At 44.0% G+C, this 21463-nt stretch overlaps 1 protein-coding gene across 1 annotated transcript; it reads right to left on the bottom strand.

The window, feature by feature from the left end:
• Positions 1-339: 339 nt before the first annotated feature.
• On the bottom strand, positions 340-21233 carry LOC139159116 (vomeronasal type-2 receptor 26-like). Its single transcript, XM_070736476.1, has 5 exons — positions 20943-21233; positions 13269-14087; positions 8979-9206; positions 4103-4229; positions 340-1235 (listed from the first exon to the last, which is right to left on the bottom strand). Exons 1-5 carry the CDS (start codon positions 21231-21233, stop codon positions 340-342), a joined length of 2361 nt encoding a protein of 786 aa, XP_070592577.1.
• Positions 21234-21463: the final 230 nt, after the last annotated feature.

Raw genomic sequence — 21463 nt, 5'->3', positions numbered from 1 at the left:
TACAATGAAAAGTAGTCAGCTTTATTCTAATAATTATCATTTCATATATAATTATATAGTATGTTTTCTACATAATTTATAAGTAAACAAATATAATTTTGGTTCCTTTATTACTTTTTAATTTTCCTTTTCCTTTCATTTCTTTCTATATTATTCATATACATGGTTTCTGATTAAAAATAAAAGAGAAAATATTCATTACAAATGATAGTCCACTACATTTATCCATCACTATGATTTCTATCAAAACTAGCTAATTGGATTGATATACCTATTACTGTCCTTTGCAATTGCTGAATACAGAATAGAAAAAGAGATATCTATAAAATCATTTATATTTCATTTCAATATAATTTGTTCTTTTGTATTTAGATCTGGTCTGAGAATAATGATATAGCACTTGGGGATGAAGATGCAGCCCAGGAGGCCAGCACTCGAAACCAAGATGGAGAAGACCTGTACAGCCACCATATACTTCCCCTTGGTGCTCAGGTAAGCAGGTACAAATGAGATCCAGACACTGCAAAAGACCAGCATGCTGAAGGTGATCAACTTGGCTTCATTAAAAGCTCCAGGTAGATTCCTGGCCAGGAAAGCCACTGTGAAACAGACAGTAGCCAGAAATCCCATGTACCCAAGGGCAGAATAGAACATGGTGACACTGCCTTCATTGCATTGTATGATGACCTCACTAGGTTGGGAGTGCATGTCAGTGTCAGGAAATGGAGGAAAGATGCTCAGCCAGATGGTGCAGATGACAACTTGGAAACCAGAGCAAGAAAGGATGATGGTATTAGCAAAGCTCTTCCCCAGCCATCTCTGCATTTTATTCCCTGGTTTTGTGGCCAAGAAAGCAAACACCACCGTGATTGTTTTGGCCAAGATTGAAGAAATGGCTATTGAGAAGATGACACTGAAAGCTGTTTGTCGGAGGAGACAGGTCACCCTTTGTGGTTGGCCAATAAAGAAAAAAGTGGTCAATATGGAAAGCAGGAGGGAGACCAGGAGGATGTAGGAGAGGTCCCGGTTGTTGGCTTTGACAATTGGTGTTTCCAGGAATTTAATGAAGATTCCCAAGACAAAGCCTGTGCTTAAAGAGAGATACAAGGCAATGGAAGTCAGGATGATCCCCAGCTTTTCCTTATAAGAAAGGTAGTTTATGATTTTTGGAATGCAATGATCCCGATTGCTGTTTGAGTGTTGATCTTCTGAACATTTGGTACATTGTTCTGCATCTGAAAAAAGAGCAAGAGTAGAATCTATCATTAAACATGTGGGTGAAACTATTTTGTGGGTGAAACTATTCTTGGTATGAATGATTTTGTGTGAATGAAATTGGTGTGTTTCTTCACTTTCCTCCAGCTATACATTCTTTATGTTGTTATTCCTTTTTTTTAATGTCATAATTTCATCTATGAAATTGTTGGAAGAGGAGGAGGCATTTTGGTTTTACACTGCTTCACATATTGGAAATTAAAATTCAGTCTTAAAGTTGCTTAGGTTGGAGACCCTGCTTTGGAGGATGAAAATCAGCAATGGAATAAAGTATTTCTAGCAGGAGAAGTGAAAAACACTACTTTTTCCATGGAACAAAGTAGGTGGAGCTGCTATTTTGGATGAGTTGGATATGGAATTAGACTATCAAAAGACATACCTGCATTATGCTTGTCTAGGGCTCAGTGTTCAAGTCCTTCTGGATCTTGAGCCTCTGTTTCATTGAATGTTTTGTTGCTATTTATGTTATGTATTTATGTATTTATGTATTTATGTATTTATGTATTTATGTATTTATGTATTTATGTATTTATGTATTTATGTATTTATGTATTTATGTATTTATGTATTTATGTATTTATGTATTTATGTATTTATGTATTTATGTATTTATGTATTTATGTATTTATGTATTTATGTATTTATGTACAGTAATACCTTGTCTTACAAACTTAATTGGTTCCGGGACGAGGTTCTTAAGGTGAAAAGTTTGTAAGATGAAACAATGTTTCCCATAGGAATCAATGGAAAAGTGATTAATGCGTGCAAGCCCAAAATTCACCCCTTTTGCCCAGCCGAAGTGCCTGTTTTTGCGCTGCTGGGATTTCCATGAGGCTCCCCTCCATGGGAAACCCCACCTCCGGACTTCTGTGTTTTTGCAATGCTGCAGGGGAATCCCAGCATCGCAAAAACGGGCGCTTCGCTGGCAACGGAAGTCCGGAGGTGGGGTTTCCCAGCGAAGGGAGCATCAGTGAAATCGCAGCATCACAAAAACACCGAAGTCCTCAAAACCCCACCTCCGGACCTCTGTGTTTTTGCAATGCTGCAATTTCACTGAGGCTCCCCTCACTGGGAAACCCCACCTCCGGACTTCCATTGCCAGTGAAGTGCCCGTTTTTGCGCTGCTTGGATTCCCCTTCTGGGATTCCTCTGCAGCATCACAAAAACACGGAAGTCTGGAAATGGGGTTCCTCATGGAGGGGAGCCTCATGGGAATCCCAGCAGCGCAAAAACGGTCACTTTGCTGACAACGGAAGTCCGGAGGCGGGGCATCCCAGCGGCGGCAGTGGGTTTGTAAGGTCAAAATAGTTTGTAAGAAGAGGCAAGAAAATCTTAAACCCTGGTTTGTATCTCGAAAAGTTTGTATGACGAGGGGTTTGTAAGACAAGGTATCACTGTATTTATGTATTTATGTATGTATGTATGTATGTATTTATGTATTTATTTATGTATTTATGTATGTATGTATTTATTTATTTATTTATTCATTTATTTATTTATTTGTCAAACATGTATTAGATAACAGATATAGGTGTAAACATGGTTATTAATGCATGAAATGAATATGAATAAAAGGGGACATTCGGACAGGAATATAAACCCCTTAAAGACCTCTTAGGAATAGGGTGATGTCAACTGTAGATATATGTAAATGTAAATCAGAGGTGGGTTTCTCCCAGTTGGGACCGGTTCAGCCAAACCAGTAGTAATTTGCCAGTGACATCACAATGATGTCACAGAACCGGTTCTGTTGTGCCAGTCCATGGAGACCACATACTTTTTTTTTTTAAATGGATGTTATTCCCACATTATTTTTTCTGATTTTTTGATATTTTTCCTGTCCCCCCCCCCCCTTTTTGCTCATGCACAGGAGCTGGGTTTCCAGCACTTCTCATGCTGTGCAATCTTGGTTTTGGCTTTTTGGGGGGCAGAGGGTATTTTTATGTTTTTCTGAAGTGAACTGGCAGTGAGGTAAGTTAGAAACCACTCCTGACGTAAATATTGTATTTTTCGGAGTATAAGACACACTTTTTTCCCTCCTAAAGGAGGGTGAAAATGCCAGTGTGTCTTCTACACCAAATAAAACAATTTTTGGCCTCTAAAAGCTCTGGCCCCACATCCCATTTTTGTGAAAAATGAGGAACAATGGGGAAGGCAAAAATACCCCCATTTGTGCAAAACAATGGGGGCATTTTTTACTTCCCCAAGCCCCCAAGAGCTCTCTGCATGCCCCCCCAGACCCTTTGCCCACCCCATGTTTGTGGAAAAAATGGGCTCGTTTTTGCAAAACAAAGGGGGGTGTACAGAGAGTTTGGGAGGCTGGGGTGTACAAAAACTTTTTTTTTTACTTACCTCTTTGAAATCTTGGTGCATCTTATAATCTGAAAAATATGGTGTTAGATATTTGCCTGGGTGAGCTACCCAGACAGGGTAAAAGTCAAAAGTTCAGATTTGTTTATTGCATGTTGATTGGTTCCCTTCTTTTGGCTCTTAAAATGTATCTTTGTAAAACTGCCTGTTGCTGTGCTAGATTGTATAAATAGGAGAGCTGTCCTTGTATAGAGCTCTCAATACTCCATTGCTTCTTGACTGAATTGACTTCCTTGTCCTGTTAGCAAATAAACCTTGATTGATTCAACCTTGCTTTGAGAGTACTATATCATTTAATGTCCTATCTCAGTTTAGCCTGAATATTTTTTTCCATATAATTCACTATGAAATAAATTTGTAATATATGAAGATTTTTTTTAAAAGAAAAGCCAAGTCTTTCATGGATCAGGGTATATGGTCCTCAGGAAAGTCTGCTTTTTCTAATTCTTTCACCCACCTTCCTTGGAGGAGATGGTCCCTTCTGCACAAAAACGACAGTTGTAGCAACAGATGTGCTTTCCCTCTTGAGTCACCTTCATGAATCCCTGAGGGCAGCTTTCCACACACCTGGAAGGAGGCAGGGCCTGAATAAAGAAAGAAAAAGAACACTGAAAAGGAGCTTATTTTAGAAAAAGAGCAAAGGAAGAAAGGTTTGGGAATCTTCCAGTTTTACTAAGTGTGAAGCCTTTGAACACCCTGGAACTCATCAAACCTCTTCTTGTTTTCCTATTTATTTTCTCTTTTTCCCAGAGTACAAATTTACTGTAAATTTTCTATTTCCATACATGAGGGAAATGTCCATAGATTCTTTGCTTTGGTGAGATGAATCATGTTGCCTTGTGATTTAATTCACAGATAATTAATTAATTTAAAAAAGTGTACAGTATTAACATCAGGAGTGGTTTCTAACTTACCTCACTGCCAGTTCACTTCAGAAAAAAATAAAAATACCCCTGCCCCCCTGTTGTGGTTAGCTCTGGCCCAGCTCCTGCCCCAAGGACTGTGGATGTGGGGGAGACATCCACATGCTGCAGGCCTGTTTTGCCCCCGGTGGAATCTCCTGATGAAGGCTCCTCTGACCAAGAAGACATGAGTGACAGGGAGGAGGAGAGTGTGGCAGACAGCTCAGAAGGAGATCAATTATCTAGCTCCTCCTTGGATTCAGAACAAGAGTTAATGATACAGCCACACATGCAGAGAGCGATGCATAGGCAACAACAACTGAGAGATTATTATCAAAGAAAATGAGGCCATCTGTGGTTAGGTGGGGCTGTGGTAATTAATGAGGCTGCTATAAATAGCAGCCTGTGGGTTTGGCCATTGTGGAGGATTATCTGATCGTTCTGTTTCGTGACTGCTTTACTGACTTTGACCTTTTGTGTGCTGATTTCCCCCTGCTTTGAAACTGAACCAGGGCAAAGTGTGTTTCACTTTGTGAAAGAAGAAGGACTGTGAATTGCCTCACAGCTGCAAGCTAAGTATCACAGAACTGATAAGGGACTTGTACAAATTACCAGTTTGTTTGGAGACGAGTGCTCTTTGCTATACCAAAAGAGGGCTTGGTTTAAGTGAATTTTCATTATAAAGAACATTGTCTTGAATTTTCAAACGTGTGTGTGTCTGAAATTTGTACCTGTGAATTTTTGGGAGGAGTCTACCAGAGAGCCCAACAGAACACACACACACACCAATTTCCATCTGTCAAAAATGGTGTATGGTCCGCTTCTTGATCGGGGGATTGTACTAGAGGACCTACAAAGCCCCTTCCAACTGTGAATTAATTAATTAATTAATTAATTAATTAATTAATTAATTAATTAATTAATTAATTAATTAATTAATTAATTAATTAATTAATTAATTAACTGTGAATTAATTAATATATTTCTCACAGATTAACAGAGTTGGAAGGGGCTTTGTAGGTCATCCAGTCCAATCCCACGATCAAGAAGGGGACACTACACGATTTTTGACAGATGGAAATCCAGACTCACTTGAAAGCTTCCAGTGATGAAGCACCCAGTGTTGTACATACTCTTGATCAGTTGGAGGATGATGAAGATATTGAGGACTCAGATTTAGATAGTGTTTATAAAGTAGTGGAGGGCCAGGGGTTACAGGTAGTAGAACAGGTGGGAGGCCAGCCACAGGATGGGGCTCTGAGTTCAGGATCTATTGAGGGAGAATTAGAGGCACGCTGGGTTAATCCTAAATTCAGAAGAATTCAGAAACGTAGAGAGCAAAGGTCTGGAAGAAGATATTAAGGAGGTGAATGGGTTAAATAATTGAGTGAGGTAATTGGCACGTCATGGGACTAGTAAAAAAGAAGGGTGGAGTTTCAATGTTGCCGAACAAAAGGATGTTGATTTTTTATGTCGCTCTCCAAGTAAGCCAAAAATTCTGTGTGATAACTGTCTGTCTGCTGTTTTTTAGTGAGCATGCTTTTATGAAATAAATCTTGTCTAGCATAGCAGGAGAAGGAATGTAAAGAATGCAATTAAGAGAGATTACAGAGCCAGGAGAGATACGCTAGGATGAAATATGTGTATAACCGGAAGAGAAGAGAATAAAATGGAGTTTCTTTGTTTATGAAATAATGTGTTTGATAAAAGTTATTTGCACTTGCTGAATTTCTACCAGAAACAAGAATACCCACAACTTCTGATGGCAAGCTGTTCCAATGTTGGTTGTTCTCATTGTCAGAAAATTCCTCCTTACTGCTAAGATGATTCTCTCCTTGATGAGTTTCCATCTATTATTCCTTGTCTGGCCTTTGGGTTCTTTGAAAAATAGGGTGTCACCCCCCCCCTCCTTACCTCTGTGGCAGTCCCTCAAATATTGGAACACTGCTGTCATGTCTCCCCTGGTCCTTCTCTTCACTACACTAGCTATGTCCAGTTCCTGTAATTGTTCTTCATATGTGTTAGTCTCCAGTCCCCTAATCATCCTAGTTGTTTTCCTCTGAACTTTTTCTAAAGTCTCAACATCTTTTTAATAGCGTAGTGAACAAAACTGGATGCAGTATTTGTGGTGTGGTCTTACTCAGGATTTATAGAATGGTATTAGTACCACACTTGTTCTTGATTGTAACCTTCTGTTATTGCAATTTAAGATAGCATTGGCTTTTCTGACTGCTGCCACCAATGTTCCCTCTAATTTTTTTTCGGGGTGAGCAGAAAAGTATAGTGTCTGAGCGGCAGTCCCCTTGGGACTGGGCAGCAGAGAAGTATAAATAAATAAATAAATAAATGAAGGAAGGAAGGAAGGAAGGAATAAACAAACAAATAAATAAATAAATAAATAAATAAATCCCTTCTTTTTTATTAAAAGAAATTAATAATAAAACAAAACCAAACTCTATTACTATTAAAACTAAAACAACCAGCAAATCCAAAAACATAACTATTAATAAAAACAGGTGAGGGCTGGGTTTTTTTTTTCCCTGTTATTATTTAAGTGTTTTACCATATGCTTTAAATCAAGAGTCACTTCTCTCTCTGTTTCTCTCTTTCCTGTCATTCTCTGCCTCAATCATTTTCTCATTTCTCTTTCCCCCCCTTTTTTTTCTATCATTTCTCTCTCCCTCTCTCTCCCTTCCACTCCTCTCTCTCTCTTGCTTTCTTCCTCTCTCTCACTCTCTCTCACTCTCTTCCTTCCTCTCTCCTCTCTCTCTCTTTCTTGCTCTCTCACTCTCTCTCTTCCTTCCTATCTTCTCTCTCTCTCTCTCTTCCTCCCTCTCTCCCTTTATATTTATCTCTTCCTTCCTTGCTACAGGGAGACCTCTTTGCTAGAGCCTTCCTCAAGTGAGCCTTGTAACGAGGAGTCCGACTTATTATTGGCAGAAAGAAAGGGGGGGAAACGGCTGTCAGCGTGCGTTTTTTGAACCCTGCCCAGGAGCCAATCGCCAAAGGTAGGCTTTTGCAAAAGGTAGGAGATTGGCTCCTGGGCAGGGTTAAAAAATGCGTGCTGACAGCTGCAGCTAAGCATGCTATGACGCATAACTCAGCTTACAGGGATCTATGGCTGCCACACACTTTATTTATTTTTTATTTGTTTGTTTTGTAAAGTATGCATTGATGATATACAAAGATATAACAATATTTACATACATGATATTAGTAAAAGAGAAACATTAGGATAGGGGACAGAAGGCACTCTGGTGCACTTATGCACACCCCTTACTGACCTCTTAGGAATCGGGGGAGGTCAATAGTGGATAGTCTAAGGGTAAAGTTTTGGGGATTAAGGGATGATATTACAGAGTCTGGTAGTGAGTTCCATGCATCAACTACTTGGTTACTAAAGTCTTATTTCCTGCAGACAAGTTTAGAGCAGATTACCATAAGTTTATGTCTGTTGTGTGCTTGTGTGTTGCTGTGGATGAAGTTGCAATAGTCATTGACAGGAAGGACATTGTAGCAGATGATTATCTATCTATCTATCTATCTATCTATCTATATCTATATCTATCTATCTATCTATCTATCTATCTATATATATATATATATATATATATATATATATATATATATATATAGAGAGAGAGAGAGAGAGAGAGAGAGAGAGAGAGAGAGAGAGAGAGAGAGAGTTGAAAGGGACCTTCAGGCCATCAAGTCCAACCCCCTGCTTAAACAGGAAACCCTACACCACCCCAGCCAGATGGCAATCCAACTTCCTATTGAATTTGTTGAGTGATGGGGCATTCACAACCTCCATTGGAAGACCATTCCAGTCAATGAGCGATGTCATCAACAGAAAGTTCTTCCTTACTTCCAGATTGAATCTCTTTTTTTTATGGGCTATCTTAGGTCGTGTTTAAGGCGACGTAGTTCTAACCTATCTAAACCTACGATTGTAAGTCTAGTTGTGTAGGATATTCTGTTCTGAGTGAAATATATCATATAATGAAATATGAGCCACTATTGGTTCATATTTTATTAGTTGTCCAGTAAGACTCCAAAATCCTTCTCAAAGTAACTACTATTCAGCCTGGATTAACCCAGTCTATACATATGTACTTTTGTTTTTTCTTGCCTAAATGTATAAATCTAATAAATAAATAATAAAGGGGAAGAGAATTTATCAGGGTTTTTCTTTTCCAGCATCCAGCCGGAATGAAATGTTTATGTTCAATGTTAAACTTGTTTGATATTTTTTCTTTTTTGTACACAATTTTTATTTTATATTGTTATTTGTGTTAGATGTATATTTTTCTGTTTTTCGATTTTGCATTTTTTTCTTGCTAAAACTATATATATATCTTTCTCTGCACTAATAGTGGAATCATCCTGATAAGACTTTCAGAAAGAGCTGAATGAATTATTTCCCCCTACCTTATTCAATAGTTCCAACTTTGCAAGAGCTGTTTCCTTGATTGTAAACTTCACATCTAAGAATCCTGGTCTTTCTAAATACCCAAATATCACTCTGTTGACAGTTGTATTAGTTAATTTCATCCAGTTTATAATGGAAAGGTCTGCTACCAGCTCTCCTTTCTCATTCAAATACACCCCATTGATGCAATTATTATAAAATTGAGACGTTTGAAGGAAAGAATGAAGCTGGAATAGAAGAAAAAGTGAGGGTATAAAAAAAGGGGCATAGGATGGATCCTCACATTTGCACAGGAATGAAGCAAATATGCTGATGAACACAGAATAAAAACCCTGTAAAATGTCCCAAGAAACCTGTAATTCCTTTCAAAACTATTATAGAAGATTGAAACATAGAAGTTTGATGGCAGAAAAAAACCACATGGTCCATCTAGTCTGCCCTTATATTATTTCCGGTATTTTATCTTAGGATGGATATATGTTTATTCCAGGCATGTTTAAATTCAGTTACTGTGGATTCACCTACCGCATCTGCTGGAAGTTTGTTCCAAGCATCTACTACTCTTTCAGTAAAATAATATTTTCTCACGTTGCTTCTGATCTTTCCCCCTACTAACCTCAGATTGTGACCCGTTGTTCTTGTGTTCACTTTCCTATTATTAATTCCTTTTCGAACTCCGGGGCTTCAGGGAAGCTTCTGCAAAGCCTCTAGAGGGCGAAACAGCCTATCCAAGGCCGAAAATCAGCTGGCCAGCATGCGCACTGGAGATGATATAGAACAACATCTTGCATGCCCTCTGATATTGCTCTGTGTACCACCTGTGGCACACGTGCTATAGGTTTGCCTAGGTGTACTTACCTCTGATGAGTAGGGGCAGTTCTAATCTCTGGGGGGAGTTGGTTCCAGAGAGTCGTGGCCACCACAGAGAAGGCTCTTCCCCTGGGGCCCGCCAACTGACATTGTTTGGTTGATGGGACCCGGAGAAGGCCCACTCTGTGGGACCTAATCGTTCGCTGGGATTCGTGCAGCAGAAGGAGGTCACGGAGATATTCTGGTCCAGTGCCATGAAGGGCTTTAAAGGTCATAACCAACACTTTGAATTGTGACCGGAAATTGATCGGCAACCAATGCAGACTGCGGAGTGTTGGTGAAACATGGGCATACCTAGGTAAGCCCATGACTGCTCTCGCAGCTGCATTCTGCACGATCTGAAGTTTCCGAACACTTTTCAAAGGTAGCCCCATGTAGAGAGCATTACAGTAGTCGAACCTCGAGGTGATGAGGGCATGAGTGACTGTGAGCAGTGAGTCCTGGTCCAAATAGGGCCGCAACTGGTGCACCAGGCGAACCTGGGCAAAAGCCCCTGTTGCCACAGCTGAAAGATGGTTCTCTAATGTGAGCTGTGGATTGAGGAGGACACCCAAGTTGAGGACCCTCTCCAAGGGGGTCAATAATTCCCCCCCAGATGAGATTGTCCTTGGGAGGCAAAACCCACAGCCACTCCGTCTTATCTGGGTTGAGTTTGAGTCTGTTGACACCCATCCAGGCCCCAACAGCCTCCAGACACCGGCACATCACTTCCACTGCTTCGTTGACTGGACATGGGGTGGAGATGTAAAGCTGGGTATCATCAGCGTACTGATGATACCTCACCCCATGCCCTTGGATGATCTCACCCAGCGGTTTCATGTAGATATTAAATAGCAGGGGGGAGGGGACCAACCCCTGAGGCACCCGACAAGGGAGAGACCTCGCGGTCAACCTCTGACCCCCCACTAACACCGACTGCGACCGACCGGAGAGGTAGGAGAAGAACCACTGGAGAACAGTGCCCCCCACCCCCAACCCCTCCAGCCAGTGCAGAAAGATACCATGGTCAATGGTATCGAAAGCCGCTGAGAGGTCAAGAAGCACCATGACAGAGGATAAACCACTGTCCCGGGCCCGCCAGAGATCATCCATCAACGCGACCAAAGCAGTTTCTGAGCTGTAACCGGGCCTGAAACCCGACTGCTGGGGACCTAGATGATCGGCTTCTTCCAAGGACCGTTGGAGCTGGAGTGCCACCACCCTCTCAACAACCTTCCCCATAAAGGGAAGGTTGGAGACTGGACGATAGTTATTAAGTACGGCTGGGTCCAGGGAAGGTCTCTTGCGGAGGGGGCGCACAAGCGCCTCTTTATAGGATGTTGGAAAGGATCCCCTCCCCAAGGAAGCGTTGACAATCTCCTGGACCCAGCTCCGTGTCACCTCCCTGCTGGCCGAGACCAGCCAGGAGGGACATGGATCTAGTAAACAGGGGCGGAACTCGCAGCTCCAATGGCCTTGTCCACTTCATCAGGTGTCACCAGATCAAACTCTTCCCAGACAGGTGGACAAGTACGGGCCCCAGTCACCTCGACTGACTCGTTGTCAGTCGACTCTGCTTTCCAATTGGAGTCGAGGTCGGCCCGGATCTGAGCGATTTTATCAGCGAAAAATGTGTTAAAATCCTCAGCACTACTCTGTAAGGGCTCCCCAACTCCCCCCTGATTAAGAAGGGAGTAGGTCACCCTAAACAGAGCGGCCGGGTGGGATTCCACTGATGCAATCAAGGTGGCATGATACGCGCATCTTGCCGCCTTGAGCGCCACTTTGTAAGTCTTAATAAAAGCTCTTACAAGTGTTCGATCGGATTCAGACCTACTCTTCCTCCATCGCTTCTCTAGACGTCTCTTCTGGCGTTTCAACTTCCGGAGCTCCTCGTTGAACCATGGGGCTCTACGGGGTCTAGCACCACGGAGAGGTCGCAAAGGCGCAATCCGGTCAAGAGCCTCTGTTGCAGCTTTGTTCCAGGCCTCCGCAAGAGACTCCGCCGAACTGTGGACGAGTGCCTCTGGAATAACCCCAAGCGCCGTCTGAAAGCCCTCTGGGTCCATCAGGCATCTGGGGTGGAACATCTTAATTGGTTCCGCCTCCCTGTGGGGAAGGATTGGAGCCAGGAAGTCAAGCCATAGTAGAAAATGATCTGACCATGACAAAGGCAATGCTTCTAAGCCCCTTAGTCTCAGACCATTATTCAATTGCTCGGAGAGGAATACCATGTCGGGTGTGTGTCCTCCCTCGTGAGTCGGACCCTGTATTACTTGAGTCAGGTCCATGGCTGTCATGGTTGCCATGAACTCCTGTGCCAGTCCAGAGGCTTCGCCGAGTGACGGCAGGTTGAAGTCCCCCAAGACAATAAGTCCGGGGAATTCCACTGCCAACCCGGCTACCTCCTCGAGCAGTACAGGCAGGGCTTTTGACACGCAGCTGGGAGGCAGGTACGTGAGAAACAAGCCCACCTGAACCCCTAAGTCCAACTTCATCAAGAGAGACTCGCAACCCGCAATCTCTGGAGCAATGAGTCCACGTAGGCAAAGGCACTCCCTGGCTATAATAGACACTCCTCCCCCCCTTCCCTGGGGTCGAGGTTGATGCCATATCTGAAACCGGGCTGGGCAGATTTCAGAGAGAGGAACTCCTCCCTCTGGGCCCAGCCAGGTTTCAGTAATACATGCCAGGTCGGCCTCCTCATCCAGGATTAAATCCCGGATGAGGAGAGCTTTATTTACCACCAACCTGGCATTGAGCAGTAGCAACCTGAGCCCAGGGCCAGAATTACACTCATCACCAGTACCCAAGATGGAGCTCACAGAGCCAGAACAGGGGATTTTTATTAAGCAACGATCCCTCGTTCTCCTGGAACGGCTAACTCCGTGGCCCCCGCTATATCTGCCTCTCCCCAGCAACACCGGAATATTCTGACCCTCTGTCACCCCAGAGACTGGTGCCCCCTCCCCTCCTGCCTCTGCGGCGTCAGGTGGGCCAAATCTATCATTCATACCATTTCCTTTTATCGCATTCATACCATAACCCCACCCACTCCAACCATCACACTCATACCAATTATTCATCCCATGCACAATATTACATCCACCCCAGTCATCCATTAATTAAGAGACCCCCCAATAATATTAAAAATGAATTAAATTAGTAATAATTAAAAACACTAATAAAATATGTCACAATATACAAATGTAAAATAGAAAGTAGAAAAAATTCATAAATTAATAATTGATAGTATAAAATCAGTATAAGGGCAGATTAGATGGACCATGAGGTCTTTTTCTGCCGTCAGTCTTCTATGTTTCTATGTTTCTATATAGAAAAAATATATTTACCAAGGTGTTAACAAAGAATATATTGCAAAAGAAATGAGCTGAGTGAAACAGATGCAAAAGGGAGAGCAAGAAATAGAAATGAAATACCTGCCATGACTTCAACATAGGAGTTTCCAGCTTTTTACCATTTTTAAATATTGTTCTCCTAGTTCTCAATCTGGATAAATAAGCTGCATTCAAGGCTCGTGTCACAGCCGAAATGGTGTTGTAAATGAAATAGTTATCCAGAGTCAGGATCTGGAATATCTCCTCTTTCTTCATACCCTCCAGTTCTTCTTTCTGTCTACATCGTTGAAAGTCCTTCACCGAAAACGCATCTTTGCGGTAGGAACATAGGAAGGAGTTCCTTGCAAAGCGTCTTGCAGAAAAATATAACTTCCAAAATAGACGGTGGTCTAGCAGTTTAATATTGCTCATCAAAAAGGAAAAAGTGCTATGGATGTATAGAAGAGGAAAGTTCTCTTCCATCAAATACATAGTGAAGTCCCAGCGGATGGTGGTGAGAAGGACTTTTCCTCTAAGAGATTCAGTAAATGATTCATAGATTATCATTAAAATATCAAACCCTATTTTGATTGAAGTATAGTCTGCATTAAAAATAAAGATGTTCACTTTTTTCCAGTTGTGGGATAACTCAAAATCTAAAATCAGTTCCTGAAATGTTCTGGGAAAGGTTTGCGATAAAACTGGACAAATGCCATTCCTTATCAGCATCCCATTCAATGTCCTCATGAAATGTTCTCCATTCTCAGTGTCTGGAGCAATCAGACCAACCAAGGTCCACCTGAAATGGAGAAGCAGCTTGATCATCCCAGGGTATAGGATTCCTTCAGCAGGGAGCACAGAGTAGAAGAAAGGAAACTGAGTTTTGTCACTCAAAATCTGGGAAAAATAACTGTAACTGATCTGAAATGGACAAAAAAGGAGATGCTATTTTATTTGAGACCCATAAATTCAAATATCTTGTCCTAATGAAAGAATTATTCTGCTCCCTACAATAAATAAGCATTTGTAGGGTGGCCTCTGGTCATTATTATCTTTCATTGCTTCTCCACTCACTTCAGTGGAGCATTTTGTTCTTCTATACAGCCAACAGAGATACACAGTGCAGATATTTGCTAGGAAGATGTATCTGTTTGGATTCTTTTTCCCAACTCTTAATTAAGGTTAATTAATGCCCGAGTCAGACCACACCTGGAGTACTGTATTCAATTCTGGTCACCTCACTACAAAAGGGACATAGAAACTCTGGAAAAGGTTCAGAAGAGAGCAATCAACATGATAAAGGGACTAGAAAACAAGACACACAAAGAGAGGTTACCTGAACTGGGCATGGATAGTAACAAAAAGGAGGGCCAGGACATGATAGCAGTATACAGATACTTCATGGGTTGTCACAGAGAGGAGGGAGTCACACTATTTTTCAGAGCACCAGTGGCCCAGACCAGGAGCAACAGATGGAAACTGACCAAGGAGAGATTCAACCTGAAAATAAGGAAGAACTTTCTGATGGCGAGGGTGATCAACCAAGGGAATGGTCTGTCAGCAGACATTGTGAATGCCCCAACACTTGACATATTCAAGAGGAGATTGGACTGCCATCTGACTGAGGTGGTATAGGATCCCTGCTTGAGCGGGTGGTTGCCCTAGATTACCTGCAAGATCCGTTTTAACTCAAACAAACAAACAAACAAACAAACAAACAAACAAACAAACAAATGTAAATATAATAATAGAAACATAGAAGACTGACGGCAGAAAAAGACCTCTTGGTCCATCTAGTCTGCCCTTTTACTATTTCCTGTATTTTATCTTAGGATGGATATATGTTTATCCAGGCATGTTTAAATTCAGTTACTGTGGATTTCCCAACCACGTCTGCTGGAAGTTTGTTCCAAGGATCTACTACTCTTTCAGTAAAATAATATTTTCTCATGTTGCCTTTGATCTTTCCCCCAACTAACTTCAGATTGTGTCCCCTTGTTCTTGTGTTCACTTTCCTGTTAAAAACACTTCCCTCCTGAACCCTATTTAACCCTTTAACATATTTAAATGTTTCGATCATGTCCCCCCTTTTCCTTCTGTCTTCCAGACTATACAGATTGAGTTCATTCAGTCTTTCCTGATACGTTTTATACTTAAGACCTTCCACCATTCTTGTAGCCCGTCTTTGGACCCGTTCAATTTTGTCAATATCTTTTTGTAGGTGAGGTCTCCAGAACTGAACACACTACTCCAAATGTGGTCTCACCAGCGCTCTATATAAGGGGATCACAATCTCCCTCTTCCTGCTTGTTATACCCCTAGCTATGCAGCCAAGCATCCTACTTGCCTTTCCTACCGCCCGACCACACTGTTCACCCATTTTGAGACTGTCAGAAATCACTACCCCTAAATCCTTCTCTTCTGAAGTTTTTGCTAACACAGAACTGCCAATGCAATACTCAGATTTAGGATTCCTTTTCCCCAAGTGCATTATTTTACATTTGGAAACATTAAACTGCAGTTTCCATTGCTTTGACCATTTATCTAGTAACGCTAAATCATTTACCATATTACAGACGCCTCCAGGAATATCAACCCTATTGCACACTTTAGAGTCATCGGCAAATAGGCAAACCTTCCCTACCAAACCTTCCCCTATGTCACTCACAAACATATTAAAAAGAATAGGACCCAGAACAGACCCTTGTGGCACACCGCTTGTAACCTGACTCTGCTCAGAATACTCGCCATTAACAATAACTCTCTGATGTCTATTCTTCAGCCAATAATAATAATAATAATTATTATTATTATTTATTAGATTTGTATGCCGCCCCTCTCCGAAGACTCGGGGGGGCTCACAACCAGCGTCCCCTGTAAACTGCGCCCATGCGCACACGTGCGCCCCAAAATACCCCCCATGCACCCTTTTCCATAGGTGCACGCTCCACATCCCCCTGCCAGCCCACGGGGGGAGTGCAGGGGCGGGGAGGCGCCAGCAGTGGAAGGAAAGAGAGCAGCGGGCGCCCCTGCCTCCCCATGGTGCCTCCAGCCCCCTTGTGCCCCTGGCCTCTTGGCCCTGCCCCCTGCCCGCCTGATCCACCCCCTCTCCTCCTCCACCCCCTCCTGCCTTGGGGCACGGCTTCTCCCGTGGCGATGGCTGCGGCTTCTCCTCCTCCTCCACTTCTGCGCTCCAAGCCAGGGGTCTGCGAAAGGGTTTTCTCCACGTGCTTCGGGAATGCCCACCCCGCCCCTCTCGCAGACCCTTTTCTGGGAGCGCTTTCATCCCAGACTTTCAGCAAGGGGCTGCAGTAGAGGCAGGGCAGGCGTTCCCGAAGCGCTCAGAGAAAGCGCTCTCACAGCCCCCTCACTGACAGAGGGGGGGCCACAGAGTTAGCCGTTCCAGGGGAACGAGGGACCGTTGCTTAATAACGGTCCCCTGTTCTGGCTCTGTGAGCCCAATCTTGGGTACTGGTGATGAGTGTAACTCTGGCCCTGGGCTCAGGTTGCTGCTGTTGAATGCCAGGTCGGTGGTTAATAAAGCTCTCCTCATCCGGGATTTGATCCTGGATGAGGAGGCCGACCTGGCATGTATTACTGAAACCTGGCTGGGCCCGGAGGGAGGTGTTCCTCTCTCTGAAATTTGCCCAGCCGGGTTTCAGATATGGCATCAACCGCGACCCCAGGGGAGGGGGGGAGGAGTGGCTATTGTAGCCAGGGAGAGCCTTTGCCTGCGTAGACTCATTGCTCCGGAAATAGCGGGTTGCGAGTCTCTCTTGATGAAGTTGGACTTAGGAGTTCAGGTGGGCTTGTTTCTCACGTACCTGCCTCCCAGCTGCGTGTCAAAAGCCCTGCCTGTGCTACTCGAGGAGGTAGCCGGGTTGGCGGTAGAGTTCCCCAGACTTATTGTCTTGGGGGACTTCAATCTGCCGTCACTCGGCGAAACCTCTGGGTTGGCACAGGAGTTCATGGCCACCATGACAGCCGTGGACCTGACTCAAGTAGTTCAGGGTCCGACTCACGAGGGAGGGCACGCACCTGACATGGTATTGCTTTCCGAGCAATTGAGTAGTGGTCTGAGACTAAGGGGCTTAGAAGTGTTGCCTTTGTCATGGTCAGACCATTTTCTACTACGGCTTGACTTCCTGGCTCCAATCCTCCCCCGCAGGGAGGCGGAACCAATGAAGATGTTCCGCCCCAGGCGCCTGATGGACCCAGAGGGCTTTCAGACGGCGCTTGGGGTTATTCCAGAGGCACTCGTCCACAGTTCGGCGGAGTCTCTCGCGGAGGCCTGGAACACGGCTGCAGCGGGGGCTCTTGACCGGATTGCGCCTTTGCGACCTCTCCGAGGCGTTAGACCCCGTAGAGCCCCATGGTTCAACGAGGAGCTCCGGGAGTTGAAACGCCAAAAGAGACGTCTAGAGAAGCGATGGAGGAAGAGTAGGTCTGAATCCGATCGAACACTTGTAAGAGCTTTTATTAAGACTTACAAAGTGGCGCTCAAGGCGGCAAGATGCGCGTACCATGCCGCCTTGATTGCATCAGCGGAATCCCGCCCGGCCGCTCTGTTTAGGGTGACCCGCTCCCTTCTCAACCAGGGGGGAGTTGGGGAGCCCTTGCAGAGTAGTGCCGAGGATTTTAACACGTTTTTCGCTGATAAAGTCGCTCGGATCCGGGCCGATCTCGACTCCAATTGTATAACAGAGTCGACTGACAATGAGTCAGTCGAGGTGACTGGGGCACGTACTTGTCCACCTGTCTGGGAAGAGTTTGATCTGGTGACACCTGATGAAGTGGACAAGGCCATCGGAGCTGTGAGTTCCGCCACCTGTTTACTGGATCCGTGTCCCTCCTGGTTGGTTTCGGCCAGCAGGGAGGTGACACGGAGCTGGGCCCAGGAGATTACCAACGCTTCCTTGGGGAGGGGAGTTTTTCCATCACTCTATAAAGAAGCGCTTGTGCGCCCCCTCCTCAAGAAGCCCTCCCTGGACCCAGCCGTACTTAACAACTATCGTCCAGTCTCCAACCTTCCCTTTATGGGGAAGGTTGTCGAGAAGGTGGTGGCACTCCAGCTCCAGCGGTCCTTGGAAGAAGCCGATTATCTAGGTCCCCAGCAGTCGGGTTTCAGGGCCGGTTACAGCACGGAAACCGCTTTGGTCGCGTTGATGGATGATCTCTGGCGGGCCCGGGACAGGGGTTTATCCTCTGTCCTGGTGCTCCTTGACCTCTCAGCGGCTTTCGATACCATCGACCATGGTATCCTTCTGCACCGGCTGGAGGGGTTGGGAGTGGGAGGCACTGTCCTTCAGTGGTTCTCCTCCTACCTCTCTGGCCGGTCGCAGTCGGTGTTAGTGGGGGGCCAGAGGTCGACTCCTAGGTTTCTCCCTTGTGGGGTGCCTCAGGGGTCGGTCCTCTCCTCCCTGCTATTCAACATCTACATGAAACCGCTGGGCGAGATCATCCAAGGACATGGGGTGAGGTATCATCAATATGCGGATGATACCCAGCTTTACATCTCCACCCCATGCCCAGTCAACGAAGCGGTGGAAGTGATGTGCCGGTGCCTGGAGGCTGTTGGGGCCTGGATGGGTGTCAACAGACTCAAGCTCAACCCGGATAAGACGGAGTGGCTGTGGGTTCTGCCTCCCAAGGACAATCCCATCTGTCCGTCCATCACCCTGGGGGGGGAATTATTGACCCCCTCAGAGAGGGTCCGCAACTTGGGCGTCCTCCTCGATCCACAGCTCACATTAGAACAACATCTTTCAGCTGTGGCGAGGGGGGCGTTTGCCCAGGTTCGCCTGGTGCACCAGTTGCGGCCCTATCTGGACCGGGACTCATTGCTCACAGTCACTCATGCCCTCATCACCTCGAGGTTCGACTACTGTAATGCTCTCTACATGGGGCTACCTTTGAAAAGTGTTCGGAAACTTCAGATCGTGCAAAATGCAGCTGCGAGAGCAGTCATGGGCCTGCCCAGGTATGCCCATGTTTCACCATCACTCCGCAGTCTGCATTGGTTGCCGATCAATTTCCGGTCACAATTCAAAGTGTTGGTTATGACCTTTAAAGCCCTTCATGGCATCGGACCAGAATATCTCCGAGACTGTCTCCTGCCGCACGAATCCCAGCGACCGATTAGGTCCCACAGAGTGGGCCTTCTCCGGGTCCCGTCAACTAAACAATGTCGGTTGGCGGGCCCCAGGGGAAGAGCCTTCTCTGTGGCGGCACCGACTCTCTGGAACCAACTCCCCCCGGAGATTAGAACTGCCCCTACTCTTCCTGCCTTCCGTAAACTCCTTAAAACCCACCTTTGCCGTCAGGCATGGGGGAACTGAAACATCTCCCCCTGGGCACGTTTAATTTATGCATGGTATGTCTGTGTGTGTGACTGTTAGCATATGGGTTTTTTTTTTAATATTTAAATATTTTAAATTGTCTGATTGCTTATGATTTGTTTTTTACATGTTGTGAGCCGCCCCGAGTCTTCGGAGAGGGGCGGCATACAAATCTAAGTAATAAATAAATAAATAAATAAATGAGAAAGAGAGAGAGAGAGAGAAGGGGGGAGAGAGAGAAAGCAAGAGAGAGAAGAGAAAGAAAGAGAGATAGAAAGAAAGAGTGAGAGAAAGAAAGCAATAGATAGAAAGAAAACAAGAGAAAAAGAGAGAGAGAGAGCAAGAGGGGGAGAGAGAAAGAGAGAGAAATGACTCTTGATTTAAAGCATATGGTAAAAAGCACTCAAATAATAACAGAGAAAAAAAACCACAGCATTTGTGTGTGTGTGTGTGTGTGTGAACTCTTGAACCATTTCTAATAGCTCACCTGTTATTGGAAATGGTTCAAGAGTTCACACACACACACACACACAAGGGGGGAGGAGACAGGGATGGAAAAAGAGGAGAATATAGTAATAATAGTAATAGATTTTGGTTTTGTTTTATTATTAATTTCTTTTAATAAAAAAGAAGGGAATTTTTTTCTTGTTTGTTTGTTTGTTTATTTATTTATTTTTATTTATACTTCTATGCCGCCCAGTCCCAAAGGGACTGCCGCTCAGACACTATACTTTTCCGCCCACACAGAAAAAAAATTAGAGGGAACATTGCTCACAACAATTATAAAAACAATATTATAGTGGCACAAATCTAATATTAAAACAAATAACTAAAACCCTATCATGTTAAAACCAAACAACACATACATACCAAACATAAATTATAAGGAGCCTGGGGAAAAGATGTCTCAAATCCCCCATGCCTGGCGGTATAGGTGGGTCTTGAGTAGTTTACGAAGGACAAGGTTCTCATCACACATACATGCTAGTCATTCCCTACTCTAGGCGGTGGTGCTCATCTCCATTTCTAAGCCAAAGAATCAGTGGTGTCTGATGATGATTCCATGTCATGTGGCCAGCGTGACAAAATGCCAAAGGCCCACAGAACGCTGTTACCTTCCCTACAAAGTGATCCCTATTTTTCTATTTGTATTTTTTTACATGTTTTCGAACTGCTAGGTTGGCAGAAGTTGGGACAAGTAACGGGAACTCACTCCATTACATGGCGCTAGAGATTCGAACTGCCAAACTGCTGACCTTTCTGATGGACAAACTCAGCATCTTAGCCACTGAGACACCACATCTCCTAACTCTTAATTAGTTAATAACTACTTAATTCTTCATTCATACAATTCTGATGATAAAACATTGCTCTTCATTTACAGCTGTGGATATTTGACTGAAAATTGACTAAAATTGTATCCTCGGCAAACACACACCTGTGGGGTTTTGTAGGTGCCCAACATGGTTGAAATCTGGTTGGAGATTCCAGTTTCAGCCCCTTCCAGAACGGCCATAATGTTTCTCTGCCTTCCACAGCTGTAGTTGGGAACATTGGCCTCCCCCTCTGAAAGCAGGTCCAGCAAAATCTCTGAAGTCATTTGTACACTGAAATAATTTTCATAGATACTATAACCCAGGGTGACATTGGTTGAAATGTGGGGATTCTGTTTGATCTCTTGGATGGCAAAGAAGAAGGATAACATTTTTGAATACTCTGTATCTGTCATCCTGAAAGTGTGAGTGTATTAGAACATAATTCATAGAAATAACATTGTATTTACAATTTACCACCTTTTTTACAATAATATTTTCAATCCAGCTTGGTGGGAAGTTTGAGGGACTGTTTCATTATATATTTGGATGGGTTGTTTCAAACTAAACATTGAAATAAAACACCAAGAAATCTAAAAGCAATCATACAAACAACATTGATAGAAATGTATATATGATGCGGATT

Source organism: Erythrolamprus reginae, chromosome 2 (genome assembly GCF_031021105.1).
Source record: "Erythrolamprus reginae isolate rEryReg1 chromosome 2, rEryReg1.hap1, whole genome shotgun sequence".
In the NCBI taxonomy this organism is placed as follows: Eukaryota; Metazoa; Chordata; class Lepidosauria; order Squamata; family Dipsadidae; genus Erythrolamprus; species Erythrolamprus reginae.
The sequence above is the reverse complement of the archived record's forward strand: the minus strand, read 5'-3'. Positions and strand labels throughout refer to the sequence as shown.